The 25,898-nt window shown below is 43.3% G+C and overlaps 3 protein-coding genes across 5 annotated transcripts; 2 read left to right on the forward strand and 1 right to left on the reverse strand.

The window, feature by feature from the left end:
- Window positions 1-67: 67 nt before the first annotated feature.
- ptger2b (prostaglandin E receptor 2b (subtype EP2)) lies at window positions 68-7,763 on the reverse strand. The gene is made up of 2 exons (XM_053614181.1): window positions 6,808-7,763; window positions 68-2,059 (listed from the first exon to the last, which is right to left on the reverse strand). The coding sequence occupies exons 1-2, from the start codon at window positions 7,615-7,617 to the stop codon at window positions 1,832-1,834; spliced, it is 1,038 nt and encodes a 345-aa protein (XP_053470156.1). The 5' UTR covers window positions 7,618-7,763; the 3' UTR covers window positions 68-1,831.
- Window positions 7,764-18,215: 10,452 nt separating this feature from the next.
- Window positions 18,216-20,873, forward strand: crip2l (cysteine-rich protein 2-like). Of its 2 annotated transcripts, XM_053614190.1 has the most exons (7): window positions 18,216-18,413; window positions 18,772-18,829; window positions 19,190-19,315; window positions 19,430-19,498; window positions 20,200-20,294; window positions 20,391-20,448; window positions 20,638-20,873. In XM_053614190.1, the coding sequence occupies exons 1-7, from the start codon at window positions 18,279-18,281 to the stop codon at window positions 20,700-20,702; spliced, it is 606 nt and encodes a 201-aa protein (XP_053470165.1). In that variant the 5' UTR covers window positions 18,216-18,278; the 3' UTR covers window positions 20,703-20,873. The 2 variants fall into 2 exon arrangements, with proteins under 2 accessions (XP_053470165.1, XP_053470164.1); XM_053614189.1 differs by having other exon boundaries at window positions 19,190-19,498.
- An 817-nt stretch (window positions 20,874-21,690) lies between these two features.
- On the forward strand, window positions 21,691-25,317 carry rdh14b (retinol dehydrogenase 14b). 2 transcript variants are annotated; one of them, XR_008384670.1, is made up of 3 exons: window positions 21,691-22,060; window positions 22,793-23,468; window positions 23,626-25,317. XR_008384670.1 is itself a non-coding variant. In XM_053614184.1 (2 exons), exons 1-2 carry the CDS (start codon window positions 21,713-21,715, stop codon window positions 23,408-23,410), a joined length of 966 nt encoding a protein of 321 aa, XP_053470159.1. In that variant the 5' UTR covers window positions 21,691-21,712; the 3' UTR covers window positions 23,411-25,317. The 2 variants fall into 2 exon arrangements, 1 of the variants encoding a protein (XP_053470159.1); XM_053614184.1 differs by having other exon boundaries at window positions 22,793-25,317.
- The last annotated feature ends 581 nt before the right edge of the window (window positions 25,318-25,898 follow it).

Here is a 25,898-nt window from a genome sequence, read left to right on the forward strand (position 1 = left end):
AAAATGATAGAATCCTGGGAGTTTGTGTTGCTGTAGTTTTATAAGCAAACGACACGGTCAAGTTTAAATCACTTCTTTATTTCACTTACACACCAATTTCATTAACATTCTGTGAAACATTTCCATTTCGTATTAATGCCCTGAAAGAAAATGATTCCAAAACAGAAATAAATCGAGCTGTTCGATGTGGACAAAACTAATGGCGCCCTATAAAAGCAGGAGGAGTTTGTGTGTGTCTGTGGTAGCTGATGCGCTGCAGTGGCTGAGCTGCATTACTGGAAGATTTAGCACATCACTAATAAGAGGGGCTCAGTCACTTTTGTCGTTTTCAGCTCTCTGTGACCTTTTATAATGATAATGAGTCTTTACTGTTTATATGTACATATGCACTGGTGTATATGAAACAGGTTTGGAAAAGAAATAGTGCATAGGCAACACTTTAAAGACACTTCTCCAACTCTGTACATTATGCTATGCAAATGAGTTCCACACTGCGGCCACTTTTGGCAATAGCCAATCACGTTGCTGGAATGGAAAGGTGCCAGATTACAGTCTCCTTCTTAGCAGAAAGGGATAAATGATAAGGAGTCTTTATTGGTCACACATACATACGCACAGTGAAATTGTTTTCTTCGCATACCCCAGCATGTTTGAGGTTGGGATCAGAGCGCAGGGTCAGCCATGATACAGCGCCCCTGGAGCAGAGAGGGTTAAGGGCCTTGCTCAAGGGCCCAGCAGTGGCAGCTTGGCAGTGCTGGGGCTCGAACCCCCGACTTTCTGTATCTTCTGATACAGGTGATAACTTATGGCTAACTGGCATTTATAAACATACACATGAGAAGAAAGAAGAAAGGTATATGTATATCTGGTGTGAATATTTAGTTTAGTTTACACATTTACACGTTTATAAAACTTTACTTAATGAGTGATAAGTGAGGCTCAGTGTCAGGACTGCAGCTGATTTAGCTTTCAGTAATACGGTTAATAACATGTAGCTTTCATTTCTAGCATTAATAGTGGTCATAAATAATAAACAACACACACACACATCCAGCAGTACAGGGAACATACCAACACACCAATAAATCAATAAATAATAATAATAACAATGTGAACTGTAGCTCAGTAACTGTTTTACTGTATTCCTGTCAATATTAAATGACTATTTCTTTCACTCAGGCAGAAAAAAACTCCTCAGCCTGACTGACTGGTGGAGTATCTCTAAGCTCCACCCACTTGAGTTTGTATCAGTAGTGTGATAATGACACAAGCAGCACTGGCATCATCGCTGAAATCAGAGATGACATCAGAGCTGACATCACAGCTACGTCACAAACACCTTAAGTTTCTGCATCTCGCTCTCTCATCCTGAATCAGTAGCAACCACTCAGTTTGACAGTATGACCAATCAGAGACAGAGCCTACTGAAACCACGCCCACAGGCTGCAATGCAAGGTAAGTGTATGGTTTGATTCTTTACACGGTTTGATTAATAAATAAATACATTTATAATGCTTGAGGTTTGTTTCATTATTCACAATCACATGTTTATTTATGTATTTATTGTGTGATGTATTTATTTACTCCTCTACAGAGTTCTCTTCAATACTGTAATGATGTCATCAAACCCGCAGCAGTCCAGCAGTACTGTTCCATCACACTGCTTTTTGGGACAAAACCGTCACTGATGCCATGGAAGTAAGCCTCACCTTTTAATCCAAACACTCTGTGTCCATCTCACACACACACACGTTCCCATAGCACTCAGGTGTGTGGACCTGTCGTATCTGCAGATATATCCAGAAGTGTCTGGTGTATCAGAAGTGTACAGCTATGTCTGTAGCTCTATGGCGGTCTGTGGGCTAACTGACAGAGGGACCTTGTTATCCAGGGGGCGTGGCCTCAGCACCTTACACAGCGCCTCCCAGAGAAGGCGGGGCACAGGGGGGCTGAGCAGAATAAACACCCAGGGGTCAAGGATGGGGTTCATGGAGAGCAGCAGGAGAGCCGTCAGGTCCAGACTGCGGTTCGTTCTGGGTGAGCTGATATACAAGCAGATCTGCACATAGAGAGAGAGAGAGAGAGAGAGAGAGAGAGAGAGAGACAGAGAGAGAGAGAGAGAGAGAGAGAGAAAAAAGGGGGGTAGAGAGAGAGAGAGGGGTAGAGAAAGAGAAGGGGGAGTGGGGGGGAGAGAGAGGGGGTGGAGAAAGAGATAGGGGGTGGAGAGAGAGAGGGGGGGTGGAATGAAAGAGAGAGACGGGGAGAGAATGAGAGAGATGGGGTGGAGAGAGAGAGAGAAAGAGAGAGAGAGAGGGAGGAAAGAGAGAAGGGAGAGAGAGTTTAGACAACAGTATCATATCTTCATCAGAGTATTCCTTTAAGACGTTGGTGAGGTGGTGTTAGATTACACAGATATGGGGTTAGGTTAGGGTTGGGTTAGGGTTGGGGGTGGGGTTAGTTGGTGATTGACAGGTTTGTACTCGTCTATCCGACACTAACACTCAGAACGCTTCACAGAAGCAGAGAGAATAATTCTCAGGAAAATGACTTGTTACAGAGGGTCATTTCCTGTCGAGGGTTTCGGTAAAATTGTGAGAAACATGAGAGCACAGTGTGTGACTCGTACAGTGGGCGGGGCTTCCTGTTAGCTCATTACGAAGTACATGTAAATGTGTTGACGGAATAACTTTTTTAAAACTATTTAAAAAGAGTTATTAATAGTTTTCAGATTGTCACCCATCAGAGAGTGTGTTTGAGGTTAACAGTGATGACATCACAGCGATGCTACTACAGTCTGAAGAGGAAGAGTGACGGGAAACCAGGCTGATGTTAGTGCTGCTCTCCTTCAGCTGTAGCAGTGGAATGTTCCTCTCATTATACCAGCGGTTCTCAAACTTTTTTGGCGTGTGACCTCATGTTAAGAGCCCAAAATCCCCACAACTCCATACCAGAGCACCACCCTAATACTTCCTCCCCAGAGCTCTCTTATTTAAAGCTCATTCATGCAGTGAGATTTTCTCCTCCATGTTCATGTGAGGAGTGTAGATCATTACATTACTCTATACTCTAGAACCCTGCAGGTCAGAACCTCTCTGATCTAATGTAGTCTGGGTTCCTGTACAACATTGTGCTCATCATTCTGTTGTGTAGGGAGTAGTGAGAAGGATTAGGAAATACAGTCATGGGAAAAAGAAAGTACACCCTCCTTCAGTCCTGTTTTTATTTAGCAGGGCCTAAGTAACAATTGTGTGGACCTCACAAACTTCTACAAACAAATAACCTCAGGTGAAAAAAAACACACCAAAAAATAAGTACACCCTTCCTACTTCCACAGTAATTAAGAGAGTAATTAGCGGCCAGATGTTACTAATGAAATTCACAAGATTAGTTCATCATGAAGAACTGTCACTAGCTCTATAAAAGCAGAACTTTTGGCAGTTTGCTGTTCTGGAGCACTCAGGTGCGTGTCTACATCATGCCAAGAAGAAAGGACATCAGCCATGACCTCACAGAAGAAGGCTGGCTAGGGAAGAAAGCCCTTGTCTCCAAGAAGAAAATGGAGCATGATTCAGGTTTGTCAAATTGCACCTGAACAAACCACAAAAGCTCTGGAACAATATGCTTTGGATTGATGAGACCAAGGTAGAGATGTCTGGTCATCATGCACAGCGCTATGTTGGCAAAAACCAAACGCAGTGTATCACCACATACACTCCATACCCACTGTGAAGCATAGTGGTGGAGGGGTGATGATTTGGGCTTGTTTTGCAGCCACAGGACCTGGGAAACTTCATTGAGACAGCGAGGAACTCCAGTTTATACCAGAAAATACCAGTTTATATCAGATCTGTCCTGCAGCTAAATCTGGGCCAAAACTGGGTCATGCAACAGGACCGTGATTCCAAACACACCAGGAAATCAACATCTGAATGACTAAAGAAGACAAAAATGAAGGTGTTGGAATAGCCAAGTCAAAGTCCAGACCCCAACACCAGTGAGATGCTGTGGTGGGATATTAAGAGAGCTGTGAAAAAATCGAATGCTCTCAAACATCAATGAACTGAAGCACTGTGGGTCAGAATTTCTCCAAAACAACGTGAGAGACTGATAAACTCCTACAGAAAACATTTACTTCAGGTTATTGTTGTTGAAGGTGGTTCTACATCTTACCGAATTATAGGGTGTACTTATTTTTTCCCACCTGGTTTCTGAACGTTGATTTCCTTTTTGAAAAAATGACTACGTGTGTTTTTTGTTGTCCCCTGAGGTGATATGTTTATTTATAGAAGTTGGTGAGGACCAAACAATGGAGGTGTGAAAAACATCCTCGTAAATCTTTCACGCTTGGTCAGACACTGCGTTTACATGGACAACAATAATCCACTATTAATCCGATTAAGACAATACTCTAATTAAGAAACTACCATGTAAATAGCAATTTTTAATGACCTTAATCTAATTAAGGTCATACTCGAATTAAGCTCTAATCGAATTAAGACAGGTGGAGTACTCCTGTTTTAGTTGCATTATGGACGTGTATTATAGACATGTACACACCTTAATCACATTATGAACGTCGTGTGAGAGTTTTCACCGCATTGTGCGACAGGACACGTACACACACGGCGAACAAGAGAGTTCGGCTGCATCCCAAACCGCGTACTAGCCTACTATATGCCTGTAGTAGGTGAAATACATGTATTTCGGCTACTATATAGACAGTAAGTACGCGGTTTGAGACGCAGCCCAGGGATTCAAGCAGTTGTCTGTTAGCACGTACAGCATGTTTAATAATTAACTGCACTTAAAGCGTTAGTAAAAAAAAATTAATAAAAACTGTATACGGTCCTATAATGAAGACGAACTGTATGTTGATACGTGAAATTCTGGAGGGACGTCGGACGGCGTGGCGCGGTGACGTAATGACACGGCTGTTAACCTAATTATGTTCTATAACATGTAAAATGGGAACATGACAGGAGTATTCTAAAAGCGACTCATGTAAACACCTTAATCACAATATTATCTTACTCAGAGTAAGCTCAATAATTAGATTACTGCTGTCCATGTAAACGTAGTCAGAGAGAAGGTGACCGAAAACCTAACTAAATCTTTAAAGGTGCTTTTAGAAATCACAAAAATCACCCAATTTAAAAGATTCTGTGTAAGACATCCAGAGTTTATTATCTCCAGGTCTCCAACACATCTGCAGCTCTGTGCTTCAGCTCAGTTTAGCTGCTCTATAAACAACCCAGAGAAACACACATACACACACACACACACACACTCACACATACACACACACACACACACACACACACACAGAGCATGTTTAATTCTCTCATTTGTAAGTCGCTTTGGATAAAAGCATCTGCTAAATGAAAAAATGAATAAATGTGAATGTAATTCACTTCCTGCAGTAAGTTGATTCATTGTTGAAATGCTAGCAGACACTCTGTATGCTTGTGATGTCTCAAAGCTAAACAGAAACAGATCAGCACTGGGTTCTCACGACATCATACCTCCAGATCAGAACCGAGCGCTCGGTCTACAACAACACCGCCATCTTAAACCCCTCCCACCTCACAGTGTGCATAGTGCTTCACCTCACCTTCACCTGTCACTAATCTCCTTCCTTTCTACTTGCTTTGGCAAAACAATTGTACATTATTTCCCACACCAATAAACACATGAAAACTGAAACTGAAAAAACAGAGAGAGAGAGAGAGAGAATATAATTGTTTATGGTAGGTATAATGTAAGTGATAACAGGAACTAATTTGAACATTAAATCTCACTATAACGTGTTAAATGTGTGACGTGTCGTTCATTAATAAATTAAACAGTGTAATGTTTTGTAAGCCGCTGTGGTATAAGTGGAATAACACTCAGCACTGTGCGGTTATACTGCATTACACTCACACACACACACACACACACACACACACACACACACACACTAATCCAGTGTGTTAGATGTAGAGCACTCAGCAGAGTTCAGAGGTAACACAAAATACGGTAGGAGAAAACATCATCACGCAGTAGAAACACATTTTACAATGTTTATTTCTTTCATTAATTTTTCTCTGTCTGTAGAGCACTTTATACAGCTGTGTGAGTTCACACCGAGACCAGCTCACACTGTAACTGTTTAATTATCACAGATGAAATGTGAGAAAAATCCACCTGCTGAAAACCCTGTGTGTGTGTGTGTATGTGTGTGTGTGTGTGTGTGTGTGCACGAGCGATTACTAATCTACTAATCATATATAATGTTATATATTTTCATCAATTTAAACCTGTTTTATAGTGACAATAATTAATTTTGTATATATAATTGACAATATTAATAATAATAATAATAATAATAATAATAATAAACCCTTATAATAATAATTATTATTATTATTATTATTATTATCATTGACAGTAATCAGCTCAGCCTGAACAGACATTACCCCATTTGATAATTTTTTATAATCCCCCACTTCCTGTTCCCAGAATTCTACACTTTCTGTTCTGACATTCCAGATGTTAATCAGCAGCAGCACTTGATTTCCACACCCAGCTTCATCACTCTGCCTCAGGTGTTCCTCCTGTGGTTCTTCTCTCAGATCTGAGCTGTGAGCCCTCACTGTGTTCTCGGGGGTTCTTACACTCCAAACACCACTGAGTTCTCTATTCCACAAACATCTAAACACCTTCTTCAGACTCCACACCTCACTGCTGTACTTTTCTATCATTTACACTCTTGGAGGAAACATGTAAAAACGTTTAGAATAGAAATGATGATTGAATGAGTCTCACCACGAGCGGAAGTGAGCAGATGAGGAAGGTGATGGTCATGAAGGCGAGTAGGACCAGGTGCTCGAGCTCCTCCGAGAGCGAGCGTGTCGGGGCGGAGGTTCTGAACCTGCGCGCGGAGCCCCGGTGCAGCTCGCACCTCCGGTACATGAGCACGAGGTGGTAGATGACGCAGACGTTGCACAGCACGATGCACGCGATCATGACGAGCAGGCAGGACGCGTACAGGTTCTTGTAGACGTTGTGCTCCTGCTGCGCGGACATGTCCACGAAGCACCACGTGCCGGGACAGTACTGCACGTATTCACCGAAACCAAAGAACGGCGCGAGGCAGAAGAGCGCGCCCGACAAGTAGACTAGCGCGAGCGCCAGGTAACCGCAGCGCACGCTCAGGCGTCTCTCGTAGAAGTATGGCACGGCGATGGAGAGGCAGCGCTCGAGCGCCATACACAGCAACAGCGCGAGCGTCACGAGACTGAAGAAAGTCATGGCGAAGCCGAAGTACTGGCACGCGACCTGGCTTCCGCCCAGCGCGCTCAAAGACTCGTTCCGCGCGTACGCTGCGATCACCAGCGGGCTGACCGAGCACGTGCCCAGCAGGTCGGTGACGAGCAGCGAGGTGAGAAGCACCTGGAACAGGTTACAAGAAGAGGAGTTACCTCGCGCACTCTGCTTCCTCCTCCTGCGCCGGACCTCCAGCAGCACGAGCGCAACGGCGTTCCCGAGAACCCCGGCGGAGAACATGAGCGCGGAGGTGGTGGGAGAACCTTCCCGAACCCACTGCTCACCTTCACAATGCTCAGAAATGTTCATCTCTCTCTCTCTCTCTCTCTCTCTCTCTCTCTCTGTGTGTGTGTGTGTGTGTGTGTGTTTATCCGAGATTATACCGAGTGTGTATCCTCTCCGAGCTCCATCTCTGTGTGTGTCCCCTATACTCTGTGTGTGTTTGTCAAGCGCAGCCCACATGAAGAGGAGGAGCTCATGCAGGCCACGCCCTTTATACAACACACCCTGTTAAAGGGTCATGAAACTTCCCTGTTTCAGCTCAAGTCTACTTCTCACTGTTTTTGAAAAATGCAGCTTAAATGGGCGTGGATGAAGAAGGGAGGGGGAGTGGGCGTGGCAGGGAAAGGCATGAGAGGAAGAGGGGGGTGATCCCTCAGAACACTCACAATACAGATGGATAGTGACAAAGTTTGTAGATGAGCAGAGGACTTCTCTCCTCCTGAAGTCCCAGGGCTAAATGGAGACACAGAAGATAGCAGTGCAGGTCCTCTGCCCTGTCTATTTAAACATTAGCCCCTGGTGTGACTATGGAGGAAAATATAAAATATAACCGGCGGCAGCACGGGCGGGAGAAGTGTCGGAATGGTTGTTAGCTAATAGGCTCGAGCTTTTCATGAAAAAAGGCGAAGCTTCTTCCCTTCAACACAGACTCTCGTTGTATAGTTTTGCACGCGACGGCCCACAGAGCTTTAAGTAAAACTGTTATGGAGAAAATTAGACACATACCTCATCTGAAGGGATGGAAAAGTCCTCGGGACGGAGTACCGCATCACTGTGCAGACACAAACTGCTTTCATGAGCAAGTCTGAAGTTCTCATAGCTCTCCAGAATAAACACACTCAAACTCTTACACCACTGAAACAAACACCTGCAACCCATTAGAACCTCTCATCTACTCCATCTGCAGGAAAGCACCACGTGCTGTCACGAATAATTAAGAGACATCATCTTCTCATAGGATAAGAACATGCAGGCTCATGAATAATTATGAGACGCCGACACGTCATTGAAGTACTATAGTACATTTCCACGTGACTGCCTGTGACCGAGATTTTAAACCAGGAAGATCGAAAACAGAAAAAAGCTCAGAAGTAACCCGCTTTCTCCTACAGTTAAAATGAACAGATGCTGAGATTGTCTTTATGATGTGCGATATCAGAGAACATCTCAGTTACAATCTCAGAAAATGTAGTTTAGTGATTCCTGATGCTTTAAAGGCAGACTTCAGTTTTCAGAAATAAAATATAAAGTCATTAAATAATGAATACATAAAGCACAAAACTGTTAAATGACTATAAAGATGTAAAGAACAGCGCAGAGTTCTGTAGCGAATATTAAATAACACAAATGTAATAGAACTCACAGGATAAAGGTGTACATATTAAATACTTAAACAAGTGTAAGGAGATGAACAGCACACAGGTAGAGAATAAAGTAAAATAATTATGAGGAATAACACACAGCAGTGTGTGTTAACTGTTAGGTGTTATTTTATTTATTTGTTAAAGTTTTAAAGTAGATGTGGAGAAAACTGTCTGTAATTTAACACACACTCATATTTCTCCCCGAGAAAGACAAATCTCACTTTTCTTGGTTTAACCTTCAGGTTTGTTTTTAAAATAAAGTTTTAGGTTCACTAACAGCACTTTATCTGTTCAACAGTAAAATTTATCGTAAAGAAGACCACTTGTTCTGACCAATCAGATTGGAGAATTCTGTCACACTGTAGTATAAATATATATCTCACTGGTTTAACTCCCGGCTCAGAAGCACTCATTAATGTATATACATATATACATATATATGATAATGTAAAGAGCTGGGAGTGTAGGATGAAGGAGATGAATCAGAGTCTTCATCATCCTCAGTGTGAAGGTCAGTGTTTGAGGAGTAAATATATCAACCTACCCTCTATACGTCACTTTACAGCTCCTCACCAACCTGTGAATATAAACCCTAAACCCCTCTGTTCTGTTCTCTTCAGGGAATAAGTGAGTAATATGAAGTGTTCTGCACTCGAGTTCTCTCATAAAACACGAGCTGTGTCTGAAACCGCTCCCTATCTCCTAGGTACTGCACTATATCGGGGGTTTGTAGTGGTGTCTGGATTCTGAGCAAACATCTCCATCTCGTTTATACCCACAATGCACTCTGATTTAAATCATCGGCTGTACACTCGCCAACACACTATTTCCCATATTTCCCATACGTGTGTGTGGGGGTGAAATAAATCCTCGTATTTTTGCTTCACATTAAGTTTGATGTGTTTTACATAAGCAGCGTTGCGGTTCTCTTTCCTACATCCTCAAAAAATGAATTTTAAACTCTAACTGTGACTGAACCGTAGACGTGGATCCACACCCACCCACACACACACACACACACACACACACACCGAGTATAGTTTGTTTATAAATAGGTTGCAATGGTTACCCTACAGCACACTATCACAGGAGGTTTGGGACGGAGCCCGTGGAGTGGATGAAGAGAAAAAGTGATGAAACACAGAGACAATGGAGACGCCATGTTACCGAAACACACACACACACACACACACACACACACAGAGGGTCTGATCTGACACACTGTGTGTGTGTGTGTGTGTGTGTGTGTGTGTGTGTGTGTGTGGTGTGGTGATCGTTTTGTGTGGTTTCCAGCCCCAACCATAGTGCACTCACTTATCAGAAGAGGTGCAGCTTTCCCGTTCAAATACTCAGCAACTGACAAACAACATCTCTGTGTGTGTGTGTGTGTGTGTGTGTGTGTGTGTGTGTGTGTGTGTGGTGATAGTTATATTTGTTCTCTTAATGAATAATGATTAAAATATTCTTGAATCCAGTTTTATATACACAACACGTTAACGTTTTATTCCATTTGACATTACTGCCTGATTACATATTCATTTATGGGCGAATATAAATTCTCAGGACACGAAACAGGGGGCGGAGCTTATCGTAATAATGCCCTGTTCTGATTGGCCAGTGTAATTGCAGAATTTAGTGACATCTGGTGTGTAAGAACTACATTTCTGCTATTTCCGCTATAAATACACTTTAAAACTATTTGATTCAGTTCATTATTGAGTCAAATCTCAGTGCATCATAGTTTATATTCAGTGAAGATGAACTCGTGGGGTTTCTAAACTTCTCTGCTGCTCAAATCCTGATCTCATCAAAATATAAATAAACACGTTACGGTTATTTTTCTGAGTAGCATTGATACTAACTGGTGGACAAAAGTGTTTACATTGCTCTTTCCAGCAGGGGGCGACAACAACCCACTCTATACACTGTGACGTCATCACTATTTTAGGGTGTCCCAAATGACCTGTAAGATTATAATATTTTCACCAGGTCCTTTTAGCCTGGGAGCTGTGTTGTGTGTATAACCTCTCTCCTCACACCAAATATCTCATACATGAGAATAAATTGATCAAAACTGCTCCCAAATGTAACATTTTAAGGTAGAAAATAATTATACTCTTAAATCTCAAACTCATTAATAACAGAAAAATAATAGAATATTGAAATATCACACTTCCGAAGTCTGACGCTATCTCAGAATATTCTCTCTTCTCATTTAAAATGTATTGATCATAACATTTACACCTCGCCACGCTACCGCATCGAACGTACATCCACGTCCCATCCACGTCAAGTATGATCCATACACGTATCCACACACGTTTCATCCACGTCAGCTACTGCACTGAGTTTCATCAGTAACCTCCCAGAGACATCAACTATGATCACCGTCCGATCCCAAAGAGCTTGATCAGACGACTGAATGCTTATCATTACCATTATTAGTCCTTAATGGTATCCACTAGACATAACATGCCACCAATAGAAGGCAATAAATTACCAGTAGAGACCCACAGGGACCATTATAGTTTCAATTAAAACAAATACATTTCCCATTATAACCATTAAAACCATTACAAATTCTATGAATATTTCTTTTCTTTTTTTTTTTCCAGCAGGGTAAACATGTGTGTCACAAGTGGACAGATAACCACGGAGACATTTACACCTGGCATTATGAATGCATCTCCAGTGACTACTTTCATACAATTTCACACGATCACAACTTTATACACTTTCAAACAATCATATTTCATACATCATTTCCACTGGAGGAAGGGCATCACACACGTTTATTACTCCTGTGTGCACTTATTTTCAGGCAGACATGTCCTGCAAATCCTATATCATGTGCCTGTATGTGCCGTGTTATGCATTTGGGAAATGGTGGCTCAGTGTTTAAAGGCTCTGGGTTATTTATCAGAAGGTCGGGGGGTCAATCCCCTGCTCCAGGGGTGCTGCATCATAGCTAACTCTGTGCTCTGACCTCTGGGATATGCAAAGAAAGAATTTCACTGTACTATAACGTATATGTGATAAACAACAGTTTCTTCTTTAATGAATCTTATGAATGAATGACAAAAGGAGCTACAAACAGAGGCTGCTTTCATCTCTGCTGCTTTCTTCCGTTGTGTTGCCTTTATCCATTAGTTAAAGATTTCCAAACATTCCCACAATGATGACTTTTTTCCAGCTAGTACAACGACGGAGTTGATTAGACAGTTTAGTTGCTATCGTGGACAAACTGAGAAACATTTGCATTCACATTACAAATATTATGTGGTCATTTGTATCCCAAAGTAACTTCGAATGTGTATTTTAACACTACAAACTAATACGCATGAGGAAGAACTCTTTTTACCAAGTAAACAACAGATTGTATCAGTGCCTCAAAACGAGCATAGATGTTACTGAGCTCATCTGTCATTGAGGCAGAGGCTTATTATTGGCTGTTATTTCTCCCTTTGTACTCTGTAATGGCAGACATGCCACTCCACATGTGCCGGAGGTCAGAGCTCTGGTATTGAGATTCCACACTGTCCTTATAGTTACTCTTCGCATTCCTGATGGCCTTCTGGAGGTTATATCTGGCCTTTTTGTAGATTGGATTCATTGGCTCACCAGAGTTGTAGGCTGCAGTGCGTTCTCTCAGTTTGGTGCTAACATCCCCAATAACCCTGGGCTTTTGGTTGGGAAATGTTTGGGCAGAGGTTTTTGAAACGATCTCATTTGTGCATTTATTAGTGTAGTTGATGACAGAATCCGCATCGAGGTTGATGTCTCCCTCGGCAGCCTCTCAGAACAGCTCTCAGTCTGTGGTTATAAAGCAGTCCTATAGTGTGCTGATGGACTCCCTGTTTCACTGATGGACCATTTTGCAAAACGGAGCTTCCTGTGTTAGACTAACCCATCCTTATCCGAGTTACACCGGATAGCATGGCTATAAATAATTTCAGTTCTATACTGTAACTGTATATTATATAGTCAAAAAGTGGTAACTGTGTTAACAGGAACTTGACTATGACCAACAATAGAATTTTAACTTTAAGTCTACTGTATCAAACTGAAGTTATTAAACTGGTCATTCCAGGAAAACTGCAGCCATATATATGCATATAAATAAAGGGCAATAAAATTTAACATTGCAGAGAATATTGTTAAATATCATAATGTAAGGTGTTACACCTTGAGCTATACATTTCAATTTCAATGCCATCCTGTTCCTCACTGCTACAAAAATATAACATCTTTCTAAATTCTCCCCATTAATTAGTGTCAGAAATTGTGACATTCTGTACCTTACCTAATAAAGTCATTATTTTTAGCTTTAATTCCGATGCTTACCTGTAATAAAAGTCTTCCTATTTTAGTACAGAGGCTACTGAATAGTTATGTATGGGATGGTTGTTCAGGGTCACAGCCCGGTTTTGGGTGTGAGGTCTGTGGGTGTGTTTCTGTCTGCATGGGTTATGCTCAAACTGTTTTAATAAAAACAAGGTTTCCATTAGTAACAATACTATCTCTCTGTCAGTCAGTCAAGCACAGTTTATGGTATTTAAAAACAGAGGAAGATTACCAGAATTTAAAATCAACATTTTAAAGTTACGCCTTAATCCCAAGCTTTGAATTTCCCACCGGACCCCACGTTCAGGCATGATGTGTATAACCCCAGAGTACTTACAGATCTCCTACATAATCATTCAACATGGCGGCTTGCATTCTTTTTGACAATCTATGATGTTTATGTCCGGGAAAGTTACGCTCATATCTTGGATACGTTCGAGCAGAAACAAAAACCACCCTCCATTTTTAGAGTTCCATGTTTGCCATCCAATGTTTCATCCATCTACAGTATACCTTACCAGTGGTCTGCTGTTAAAGGTCATTGACCCCCGGACTACAGTTACACACTCCAGTGAAATGTAAAATAGGCTTGTGTTGAGCAACTCATTCAAAAATATTTATTTCTTTATAGAGTGCTGCAGGAATGAGTCCTAAAACCCGGAAATTAGTTAGAATATTAGCACTGCCGGTTCCATCGTCCCGAAGTCAGTGGGGTTTTTGGTTAAATGTCTGAAATTAGGTCTGTGGTTAACACAAGCTCAAGGTATTTTCACATTTTATTCTATGACATAAAATACATCAGTAATACCCCACACGTGATTTTTAAAAAAGATTTTAATTGTTATTTTCCTGTCCTTGTTACACGCGCAGCGCAGTGAATGTGATGCCTCATATCTTATGTTCCAGTGGAGATGTTATCTTTTGACCTGTATGGCATTATATCTGATGGGAATGTCAGTGTGAGAGTGAGAGTGATCTTCAGTGAGAGTGATCTTCAGTGGGAGTGATCTTCAGTGAGAGTCAGTGGGAGTGATCTTCAGTGAGAGTGATCTTCAGTGGGAGTGATCTTCAGTGAGAGTGATCTTCAGTGAGAGTGATCTTCAGTGGGAGTGATCTTCAGTGGGAGTGATTTTCAGTGAGAGTCAGTGTGAGTGATCTTCAGTGAGAGTGATCTTCAGTGGGAGTGATCTTCAGTGAGAGTGATTTTCAGTGAGAGTGATCTTCAGTGGGAGTGATTTTCAGTGAGAGTGATTTTCAGTGAGAGTGATCTTCAGTGGGAGTGATTTTCAGTGAGAGTGATTTTCAGTGGGAGTGATCTTCAGTGGGAGTGATTTTCAGTGAGAGTGATCTTCAGTGGGAGTGATCTTCAGTGAGAGTGATCTTCAGTGGGAGTGATTTCCAGTGAGAGTGATCTTCAGTGAGAGTGATCTCCAGTGGGAGTGATTTTCAGTGAGAGTGATCTTCAGTGAGAGTGATCTTCAGTGGGAGTGATCTTCAGTGAGAGTGATCTTCAGTGGGAGTGATTTTCAGTGGGAGTGATCTTCAGTGGGAGTGATCTTCAGTGAGAGTGATCTTCAGTGGGAGTGATCTTCAGTGGGAGTGATCTTCAGTGAGAGTGATCTTCAGTGAGAGTGATCTTCAGTGGGAGTGATCTTCAGTGAGAGTGATCTTCAGTGAGAGTGATTTTCAGTGGGAGTGATCTTCAGTGGGAGTGATTTTCAGTGGGAGTGATCTTCAGTGAGAGTGATCTTCAGTGAGAGTGATCTTCAGTGGGAGTGATCTTCAGTGAGAGTGATCTTCAGTGAGAGTGATCTTCAGTGGGAGTGATCTTCAGTGAGAGTGATCTTCAGTGAGAGTGATCTTCAGTGAGAGTGATCTTCAGTGGGAGTGATCTTCAGTGGGAGTGATTTTCAGTGAGAGTGATCTTCAGTGGGAGTGATCTTCATGTCACAGTTTGGCTTCAGTTTTGATGGAGTGACCCAGATGTTCAGTGGTGGAGACTGGAGTGTAAACTGGTCTTAGTAACTGCAGTCCTAATGCTGTCACTGCACAGTACATTTTATTGCTCCTCCTTTTTACACTAAACATAACAGAATATATAAATATATATTACAGAAGATTTTTACAGCAGACTGGACAGGATAGGGTGTGACGTCACTGGCTGGGCGTGGTCACTGCACTGTCTCTGTGTATCAGTAGAACAGCATCTCTCGGTCTCTCTCTCTGTCTCTCTCTCTCTGTGTGTGTCTCTCTTTCTCTGCTTATATTCACACACACACACACACACACACACACACACATTTATTTATTCATCTCATTAAAACATGGCGTCCAAGTGTCCTAGGTGTGAGAAGACGGTGTATTTCGGTAAGTGTGTGTGTGTGTGTGTGTGTGTGTGTGTGTGTTAGTTATTTCATTCCCGTTAGTCTCGCGCAGACACGGTCTGTAACTGGAGAGCATGCGCGTGCATTCTGCAGGAGCTGAATTAATTATAAATTATAACCGTACTTAGTGTGATTACTAGTGTAAATGTGTGTGTGTGCGTGTCTGTGTGTGTGTGTGTGTGTGTGATGTGGTGCAGGAGACTGAGCTGAGATTAGCTGATATTTCACCATGTATCATCAACCATCTCTCTCTCACACACACACACACACACGCGCGCGCGCTCCTTTATAATAAACACTAATAACGCTAATACACGATAAATCAGCATTATAACGAATTATAGAAGTGTGTGTGCGTGTGTGTGTGTGCGTGTGTGAGGGTGGGGTATCGGACTAGGTGTGTTAGCTCAGATTAGCTTCAGATACCTGAAACATTGTAAGATATTATATTGATTAAAATCTCTTATATGATTATATTTCTCCCGAAAGAGAAACTTCACACAGTAACTGTAGAGAATGTTTGGAATTGTATAATAAATACATTTAGAATGTTATAAAGAACATAAAATGATATAAAGAAATCATTATTTATGTATACAATTATTTATTTATTATTTTATAAATAAATAATCGTCTCAGGGAGTTTTTCCTCACCACCGTCGCCTCTGGCTGCTCATTAGGGATAAATTCATACATTTAACATCTATATCCTGAATTTATATATTTCTGTAACGCTGCTCTGGGACAATGTCCACTGTTAAACATGCTACACACATAACACTGAACTGAACTGAAAAAAGGTATTATAAAGAAAATATAAATCATCTTACACAATAAGATCAGACTTAATTCACAGAGAAAGAGAGAGGTGTTACAGAGAGGAATATATACACTAAGGTAAACAGTAATGTGTGTGTGTGTGTGTGTGTGTGTGTGTGTGTGTGTGCGCGTGTGTGTGCTCAGCTCATTCGGAGTGGTTTTAACTGTCCCTTTGTTTAACCATATTTAATATCATTAACCAGGGTTGCCAGATTTCACCAAAATTTCTACCTCAACTACATCTCAAAATCCACACAAAAATACCTGAAACTAGCTAAAAATCAGCATTTTTAAGGATTGTTTTTCTCAGCCTTTGCGTGCAGAAACCAGGTCACTGTGCTGCACACGCATTTCTGATGTACAGACTTTATCCACTCCATACTCCCCCTTTCACTCTCCCAATCATTTATCTTATTTTTCTTGCAATAGAAATGGTTCTGCACCTTTTCTGTGCACACACCCATGGTGACACACCCACACTGACACGCCCACACTGACATGCCTATGCTGACACACCCACACTGACACGCCCAGGCTGACACACCCACACTGACACACCCAGGTTGATACACCCACACTGACACGCCCAGGCTGACACACCCACACTGACATGCCTATGCTGACACACCCACACTGACACCCAGGCTGACACACCCACACTGACACGCCCAGGCTGACACACCAACACTGACATGCCTATGCTAACACACCCACACTGACACGCCCAGGCTGACACACCCACACTGACATGCCTATGCTGACACACCCACACTGACATGCCCAGGCTGACACACCCACACTGACATGCCCAGGCAGAAACACCCACACTGACACGCCCAGGCTGACACACCCACACTGACATGCCCAGGCTGACACACCCACACTGACATGCCCAGGCTGAAACACCCACACTGACACGCCCAGGCTGACACACCCACACTGACATGCCCAGGCTGACACGCCAACACTGACACGTCCAGGCTGAAACACCCACACTGACATGCCCAGGCTGAAACACCCACACTGACATGCCCAGGCTGACACACCCACACTGACACGCCCAGGCTGACACACCCACACTGACATGCCCAGGCTGACACACCCACACTGACATGCCCAGGATGACACACCCACACTGACATGCCTATGCTGACACACCCACACTGACATGCCCAGGCTGACACACCCACACTGACATGCCTATGCTGACACACCCACACTGACACGCCCAGGCTGACACACCCACACTGACAGGCCCAGGCTGACACACCCACACTGACAGGCCCAGGCTGACACACCCACACTGACACGCCAACACTGACATGTCCAGGCTGAAACACCCACACTGACACACCCATGCTGACACGCCCATGCTGACATGCCCACGGTGACACGCCCACACTGACATGCCTATGCTGACACGCCCACACTCCTCTGACCTCTCTCATCAACAAGGCCTTTTCCACCTGCAGTACTAACACTCACTGGATGTTTGCTGTTTTCTGCCCCGTTCTGTGTAAACTCTGTGTAAACTCTGTGTAAGACTGTTGTGTGTGAAAATCGCATCACATTCGCATTTTCTGAAATACTCAAATTGACACCAACAGCCACGCCCCGGCCAAAGTCACTGAAATCCCTGAACTTTTTCCTCATTCTGGTATTTGATGTGAACTAACGCTCTGGACCTGAATCTGTATGATTTTATACACTGCACTGCTGACACATGATTGGCTGATTAGATAATCATGTACAGGTTTCCTAATAAAGTGGCCAGTGAATGTATATAGTGTATAATGTGTGTGTGTTTCATTCCACAGCAGAGAAAGTGAGCTCTCTGGGAAAAGACTGGCACAAATTCTGTCTAAAGTGTGAACGCTGCAGTAAAACACTGACTCCTGGAGGACACGCCGAGGTAAAGAGACACACAGCACGTGAGAGAGAGACAGGATGTGAGATAGAGACAAACAGCTTGTGAGAGACAGACAGAGAGACAGGATGTCAGAGAGAGAGAGAGACAGTGTTTTACCATATTTGTAAAAAAAAAAAATTGTATCACTGTACTGTGTGAGAGCCGTGAAACACACTCACACACACACACACACACACACACACACACACACAAGGTAAATATTGACAGGTGAGAGTAATTAATTAACATGTCAGAATGGTAAATAAAGGAAGTAAATATTAAAAAGTAAAATCTAAACAAAACATGAAAGAAACAGATATTCATTATTAATATTAATAATGTTTGTGTTTTATTTCTGCAGCATGATGGGAAACCGTACTGCCATAAACCCTGCTACGCTGCACTGTACGGACCCAAAGGTGTGTGTGTATGTACCTCAGCACTTTAACACACACTTCATTAGTGCTGCAGTCTCAATAACACACATCATCCCACTCCTCCATAAATCTTTATAGCTTTAAAGTGATTATTGTATTCCTCTAACCCCAGAACCATTTACCACGAGTACAGTTCTTTATTTATTAAAGTACGACACGTCATTCTGTGATGTGAGGCTATGCTACTGTCAGAGCTGCTGCTATCAACACCTTCTGACCAATCACAATCCAGAACTCAGCAGCGCTGTGGTGTGAACACACACCCTAGAGCTCTGAGTGGAGTGTGTGAGTTTAGCGAACACACTCAGTGTGCTGTAATGACGTGTGTGTGTGTGTGTGTAGGTGTGAATATTGGTGGTGCTGGATCATATGTGTATGAAACACCGGTGACTGAGACACAGACCACCTCCACACCACCCAGAGCTGAGGAGAGGAAAACTGCAGCGCCACCTAGAGGCCCAGTGAAGGGTGAGAACCTCAGAGAACCAATAAACCTGGGTTCTAGTACTGCAATAGTCTGCATGATTATAAATAAAAAAATATTGAGGATTAACATGATTATTTTTATTTCCTTCTGTCCAGCTGCCAGTTTCTCGTCGTTCTCTGGAGAACCGAATATCTGTCCCCGCTGCAACAAAACCGTCTACTTCGGTAAGAAAAACACAGACTGAGATTTTTTTTTCCCTGAATGATGTCACATGGTAAAATGACATCTGATGTATTAGCATTAAAATGATAACTACATTACTTTACATGAGCATACAGAATATAATCTGAGATATTATAAAAGATCATTTTAATACATCATGTAAATCTCACATTCTCTCAACACACATCATTCACATACAGAACATAAGAGGGCGCTACTGAGTGACACAGTTAATATTAAATATAACATAAAATCCATCATGTCAGAACCTGAGCCTCCAGACTGGTGAAAACCACACCCACAGGTTATGACATCATTACATTGCTCTAATAGTAGTATAATCAATGATGATGTAATGGGGGGGGGGGCGGCACAGCTGGCCCAGAGGCAGATTCTAACCCCACCAGTCACAGCTCCTGAAAACAGGAGTGTTACCCACTCCTCCATGAAATGAGACTGGGGAGAGAACCCAAGTGCAATTACTGAGTGGCAGCTCTCTGGCTCCCTCTGTTGGTGAGCCGGGGACGCAGCAGCTCTCTGTCTCCCTCTGGTGGTGAGTCGGGGCCACGACAGTCTGCCCCTTACAGATCATCCAGTTACGGATATGTAAACAGTCAGCTGATGGCTGGCCTTGAAGCTGGTTAGCTTGTGTATTAGTGTAACATAATGTGTGTGTGTGTGTGTGTGTGTGTGTGTGTGTTAGCGGAGAAGGTGATGTCCCTGGGTAAGTATTGGCACAGGCCGTGTCTGCGCTGTGAGAGGTGCAGTAAGACGCTTGCTCCAGGAGGTCACGCTGAGGTCAGGACTGAGTTTATAATCACTACATGAACACATGACCACATGATGTCATCACTGTAATGCCGTAACTTATCATTTAGCCCTGTTGTGTTTCAGCATGATGGCCAGCCGTACTGCCATAAACCCTGCTACGCTGTCTTGTTTGGACCTAAAGGTACACACACACACACACACACACAAGGATGTGTTAAAAAACAGAACAGCAGATGGCGGATGTAACGTTCTGGACTTTACTACGTTTACCCCAAATCCCCCTCTCTGCTTCATGACACAACGATGCAAATACATGTTAACACAGAAGTATAAACCCGGATTTACTGTGTGTGTGTGTGTGTGTGTTTAGGTGTGAACACTGGAGGGATGGGCAGCTACATCTATGAAGAGCCAAACGCTGAGCCTCAACCATGAATCCACCACACACACACACACACACACACACACACACACACAGTTTATACTTTTATATATCGATGATGTAGTGTTCAGGTGAATTAAACACTGATGTCACTAATACAGTATTCTTATTATTCTTATTATTATTGTTATACAGTATTATTATCAGTGTTGGTTGTTTAATGTGAGTTTATTTATAAACACTTACACTGTATTTATTTCACATTTCTTGATGTTTCAGGGTTACAAAGTGTCAGGTTATTCACCAGCATTACAGGGACACTGAGGTTAATGAGGACTCAGAGGCCGTAAATGTTGTTTTCTGGCCCATATGAAGTTTTTAAAATGACCTAATAATGACCTTCCACACCATGATGTGTATAAATAAAAAATATGACCACAGATACCATGGTGTGTGTGTGTGTGTGTGTGTGCATGTGTGTGTGTGTGTAAAGTGTCCTCTTAAACCAGGTAATGATTTGTGTGCAGGTAATTAAATACAGGTCAGAGTGAGCTCACAAGCTCTTAAAGTAGTTTACGTGTGTATTTTTTATAAATTATGATAAATGTTTTATAAATTAAATTGAACCTTTTGTGATTTAAAGTATCACAGTATCATGACTTCAGTTGGATTAATTCTGCAGTCTCTGATTCCAATCATGTCTGATGCTGGAGGACAATTTATTAGAGGGTCAAAGGGACCACAGATAGAAATATATGACAGTTTCATTTGGGCTTTTAATCCAAAACAGCCTCAACACCGTGACCACATCTATGATCCGTACTCGTGTTCTGCTCACTGAGACTCGACTCATTCGATTCCAGTGGTGTTAGCATTGTTGTTAGCATTGGTGTTAGCACTGGAAAAATATTTATGCGTTAATTATTTAATTTTGTTTAAATAACGTGTCAAGGCGGGACGTGTAAAGCAGAACGTCACTTCCGCCATCCGTATGCGGTTTGTGGAAGTAGAGCGGTGCGGTGGTTTCTGGGTAGTGTAGTCGGCTGACAGTCTGTGGTGCGTCATGGCGGCCACGGTGGTGTTAGCGGTGGTGCTGGGCGGCGGGTTGATCCTCATCGCCCGGAGAATGTTCTCCAGGCGCAGGACTGTTCTCCGCTTCCCCGCCGGTACGATGCGCGGGAAAACGGTCATCGTGACGGGCGCAAGCAGCGGGATCGGTAAGGCCACGGCGGCCGAGCTGTTCAGGCTGCACGCGCGGGTCATCATGGCGTGTCGGGACCGCGCGAGAGCCGAACAGGCGGCCACAGAAATCCGCGCATGCGCGGGAAGCTGTGACGGCGAGCTGGTCATCAAGCACGTGGACCTGACGTCACTGAGATCCGTGCGCGCGTTCTGCCAGAAAATCTTCCAGGTGTGCGTGCGTGCGTGTGTGTGGCGGGTACTCGTCATCTGTGCTAGCTACATGATGCTAGCTGTAATTACAGTGTAATTAGTATTATTATAATAAAGTATTATTGTATTACTTTACTTACAAATCTGAGGTAAATGCTGATGTTCCGGATGGTTCTGTCTCATTTCCACTCTTACACACACACACACACACACACACACCCCTAACATCTACATGCTAATGGATAAACCATAAGTCTTTATCTTTATTATGCTTGGTTTTCATATTTCCCAGTTGCCTAGCAACAGTATTCTGAACTTTAACCATTTTTCCATTTCAGTATATTATAATTACCGGTGGGCGGAGCTAGAACTTTCATATTGTGTATTATTGTGTTATTTTAAATATCTTTTCTGACCGAGACAGAAATATAGTTTTAATGTAAACAGCACCTCCGTTATGTATTGTGTATTTTGGGATAGAGTTGAAGTGTTTATCTAAAATGGCGGTTATTACACTCAGTAAGGATTCCGTAATGAATGCTTTGACCAATCACTGGTCAGCACCATCTCCAGCTCCACCCACTTGTACTCATGCTACGATTAGTTAAGTAGATAAACCTTAAACCCGAGTAGAAGGTACAGTTTTGTGTCTGACTTTTTCCTCTTAGATACTAAGGGGAGTTTGTCTGTCTGGACATTTGAATAACCACACCCATTTCTATTGTGTGTGTGTGTGTGTGTGTGTGTGTAGGAGGAGCCGAAGCTCGACGTGTTGATTAACAACGCGGGTGTGTTCCGCTGCCCGTACTCTAAAACGGAGGACGGCTTTGAGATGCAGTTGGGTGTGAACCATCTGGCTCACTTCCTGTTAACCCACCTGCTGACAGAGCTGATGGTACGTTCCGCCCCGAGTCGCATCCTCATTGTCTCCTCCAAACTTTACAAATACGGCAGCATCCGATTCGACGACATGAACAGCGAGCGCAACTACGACCCCGCCTTCTGCTACAGCCAGAGTAAACTAGCTAATCTGCTGTTCACGCGAGAGTTAGCGAGGAGACTGGAGGGGCGGGGCGTGACAGTGAACTCCCTCTCCCCTGGGATGGTCAGGACCAACCTGGGCCGCCATGTCCAGGTCCCCCTCCTGCTGAAGCCCCTCCTCTTTCTGGGGTTATGGCTGTTCTTTAAGAGTCCAGAAGAGGGAGCTGAGACACCGCTGTACCTCGCCTGCTCTCCTGACGTGGCTAATGTGACTGGGAAGTTCTTCTCTAACTGCCAAGAGGAATTGCTCCTGCCTAAAGCAACGGACGACGACACAGCAAAGCGGCTATGGGACCTGAGTGAGACCATGGTGGGGATAAAGAGCTGAGCTGGATCTGACTGGTTAAATACGTTGATGATGTTCTTCTGCTTCTAACAAAACCACTGTAAATGATTAGTAAATATGTTTAAAGATGTTCCGTGTGGTCTGTACAATACGTGCTTATACACGTGTGCATGAACAGAAACACTCTTCAGAACGTTTATGATGTTAAAGCAGTACTCCGTTCTGAAGTGATCATTCATTTAGACTTTTATTTACAGTGTTGGGATTCAGAACAGATCCGTGTAAAGAACAAACTGAGGTGTAACTCCTCCTCCTAATTTACAAACCTACAAGTGACAGGAAGTATCCTGAGGTAGCGCTGAACGCATGACGCAGCACTGCACTTGAACTGCATTTACAGAGAAACCTGCTGGTTCTTGTGTCCAGTTTCCCTCTCAGAACATCTCTGAGGAGTGAAGTGTCCATCAGTCTCTCTCCTTCACGACTGAAGTCTCTACAGATGGATTTAGAAGTGCTCATCAGCTCCATCACTTCAGAATGTACTGCACTGTGTGTCCTGCTAAGAGCTGAGAGCGGTGTGTGATCGGCGCCCCCTGGTGGCTCTGTGTGGGTGTGTGTGTGTGTGGCTGCAGATCTTTCAGAAATACTGAATACTAATAAAATAATTGTGATGATGGATGTGACTGATGGATTGGAATGACATCCCATAATACTAAACTCCACTGCAATGAGAGAGACAGAGAGGGGACACAGACAGAGATGAAAGAGAGACAGATAGACAGTGCCCGTGCAGTTGTGCCTTATTAGAGAGAGTGAGATAGCTCTGGTGCAGTAGTAGAAGTTGTGCTTTATTAGAGACAGTGAGACAGGCAGAGAGAGAGAGTGAGACAGCCCTGGTGCAGTAGTAGAAGTTGTGCTTTATTAGAGACAGTGAGACAGGCAGAGAGAGAGAGTGAGACAGCTCTGGTGCAGTAGTAGTAGTTGTGCTTTATTAGAGAGAGTGAGACAGGCAGAGAGAGAGTGAGACAGCTCTGGTGCAGTAGTAGAAGTTGTGCTTTATTAGAGAGAGTGAGACAGGCAGAGAGAGAGTGAGACAGCTCTGGTGCAGTAGTAGTAGTTGTGCTTTATTAGAGAGAGTGAGACAGGCAGAGAGAGAGAGTGAGACAGCTCTGGTGCAGTAGTAGTAGTTGTGCTTTATTAGAGAGAGTGAGACAGGCAGAGAGAGAGAGTGAGACAGCTCTGGTGCAGTAGTAGAAGTTGTGCTTTATTAGAGAGAGTGAGACAGGCAGAGAGAGTGAGACAGCTCTGGTGCAGTAGTAGTAGTTGTGCTTTATTAGAGAGAGTGAGACAGGCAGAGAGAGAGAGTGAGACAGCTCTGGTGCAGTAGTAGTAGTTGTGCTTTATTAGAGAGAGTGAGACAGGCAGAGAGAGAGAGTGAGACAGCTCTGGTGCAGTAGTAGAAGTTGTGCTTTATTAGAGAGAGTGAGACAGGCAGAGAGAGTGAGACAGCTCTGGTGCAGTAGTAGTAGTTGTGTTTTATTAGAGAGAGTGAGACAGGCAGAGAGAGAGAGTGAGACAGCTCTGGTGCAGTAGTAGTAGTTGTGCTTTATTAGAGAGAGTGAGACAGACAGAGAGAGAGAGTGAGACAGCTCTGGTGCAGTAGTAGTTGTGCTTTATTAGAGAGAGTGAGACAGGCAGAGAGAGAGAATGAGACAGCTCTGGTGCAGTAGTAGAAGTTGTGCTTTATTAGAGAGAGTGAGACAGGCAGAGAGAGAGAGTGAGACAGCTCTGGTGCAGTAGTAGTAGTTGTGCTTTATTAGAGAGAGTGAGACAGACAGAGAGAGAGAGTGAGACAGCTCTGGTGCAGTAGTAGTTGTGCTTTATTAGAGAGAGTGAGACAGGCAGAGAGAGAGAATGAGACAGCTCTGGTGCAGTAGTAGAAGTTGTGCTTTATTAGAGAGAGTGAGACAGGCAGAGAGAGAGAGTGAGACAGCTCTGGTGCAGTAGTAGTAGTTGTGCTTTATTAGAGAAGGTAAACAGGAGAGGTTTAGGAGGCTCATGCATGGCGGTGTATCTGAGGGTGAGGGTAACAGGGTTAGGGTGAAGGTTACAGGGTGAGGGTTACAGGGGAACAGACACAACGGAGCGTCAGTGAGGTAGAGGAGCACAGAGAGAAGAATCCAATCAGAAACTCAGAACACCAAAATAAACCTGTACATCAGCCAATCAGAGGAGCAGGAGGCGTGGCTCTGAAACTTTGTTAAAGCTCTGCCACAAACGCTGGGACACACACTCTGTTCCTAGTGGAGTGTTCATACAGTGTGTATTCTCAGTGTGTGTGTATTACATAATGCACCGTGAACGGGGTGTGTGTCAGGATTTAGTGATAATCTCACATGCTAAGTGCTAATTAGCCCATTAGCTAGCAGGCTACATTAGCACACAGCTCTTCCTATCCATTGCTAGCGTTTGGGACACAGCCAATGATTTGTAGGTTCTGAATTTGAGGCATTTCATTGTTATTCACGGC

Source organism: Ictalurus furcatus, chromosome 25 (assembly GCF_023375685.1).
Source record: "Ictalurus furcatus strain D&B chromosome 25, Billie_1.0, whole genome shotgun sequence".
In the NCBI taxonomy this organism is placed as follows: domain Eukaryota; kingdom Metazoa; phylum Chordata; class Actinopteri; order Siluriformes; family Ictaluridae; genus Ictalurus; species Ictalurus furcatus.

Coding starts and splice junctions, on each gene's coding strand:
- ptger2b (XM_053614181.1), bottom strand. CDS start 7,617: ATGAACATTTCTGAGCATTGTGAAGGTGAGCAGTGGGTTCGGGAAGGT. Junction 2,060..6,807: donor TCTGCTCACTTCCGCTCGTG/GTGAGACTCATT, acceptor CTCTATGTGCAG/ATCTGCTTGTATATCAGCTC.
- crip2l (XM_053614189.1), top strand. CDS start 18,279: ATGTATATAGTGTATAATGTGTGTGTGTTTCATTCCACAGCAGAGAAA. Junction 18,414..18,771: donor CTCCTGGAGGACACGCCGAG/GTAAAGAGACAC, acceptor TTATTTCTGCAG/CATGATGGGAAACCGTACTG. Junction 18,830..19,189: donor TGCACTGTACGGACCCAAAG/GTGTGTGTGTAT, acceptor GTGTGTGTGTAG/GTGTGAATATTGGTGGTGCT.
- rdh14b (XM_053614184.1), top strand. CDS start 21,713: ATGGCGGCCACGGTGGTGTTAGCGGTGGTGCTGGGCGGCGGGTTGATC. Junction 22,061..22,792: donor TCTGCCAGAAAATCTTCCAG/GTGTGCGTGCGT, acceptor GTGTGTGTGTAG/GAGGAGCCGAAGCTCGACGT.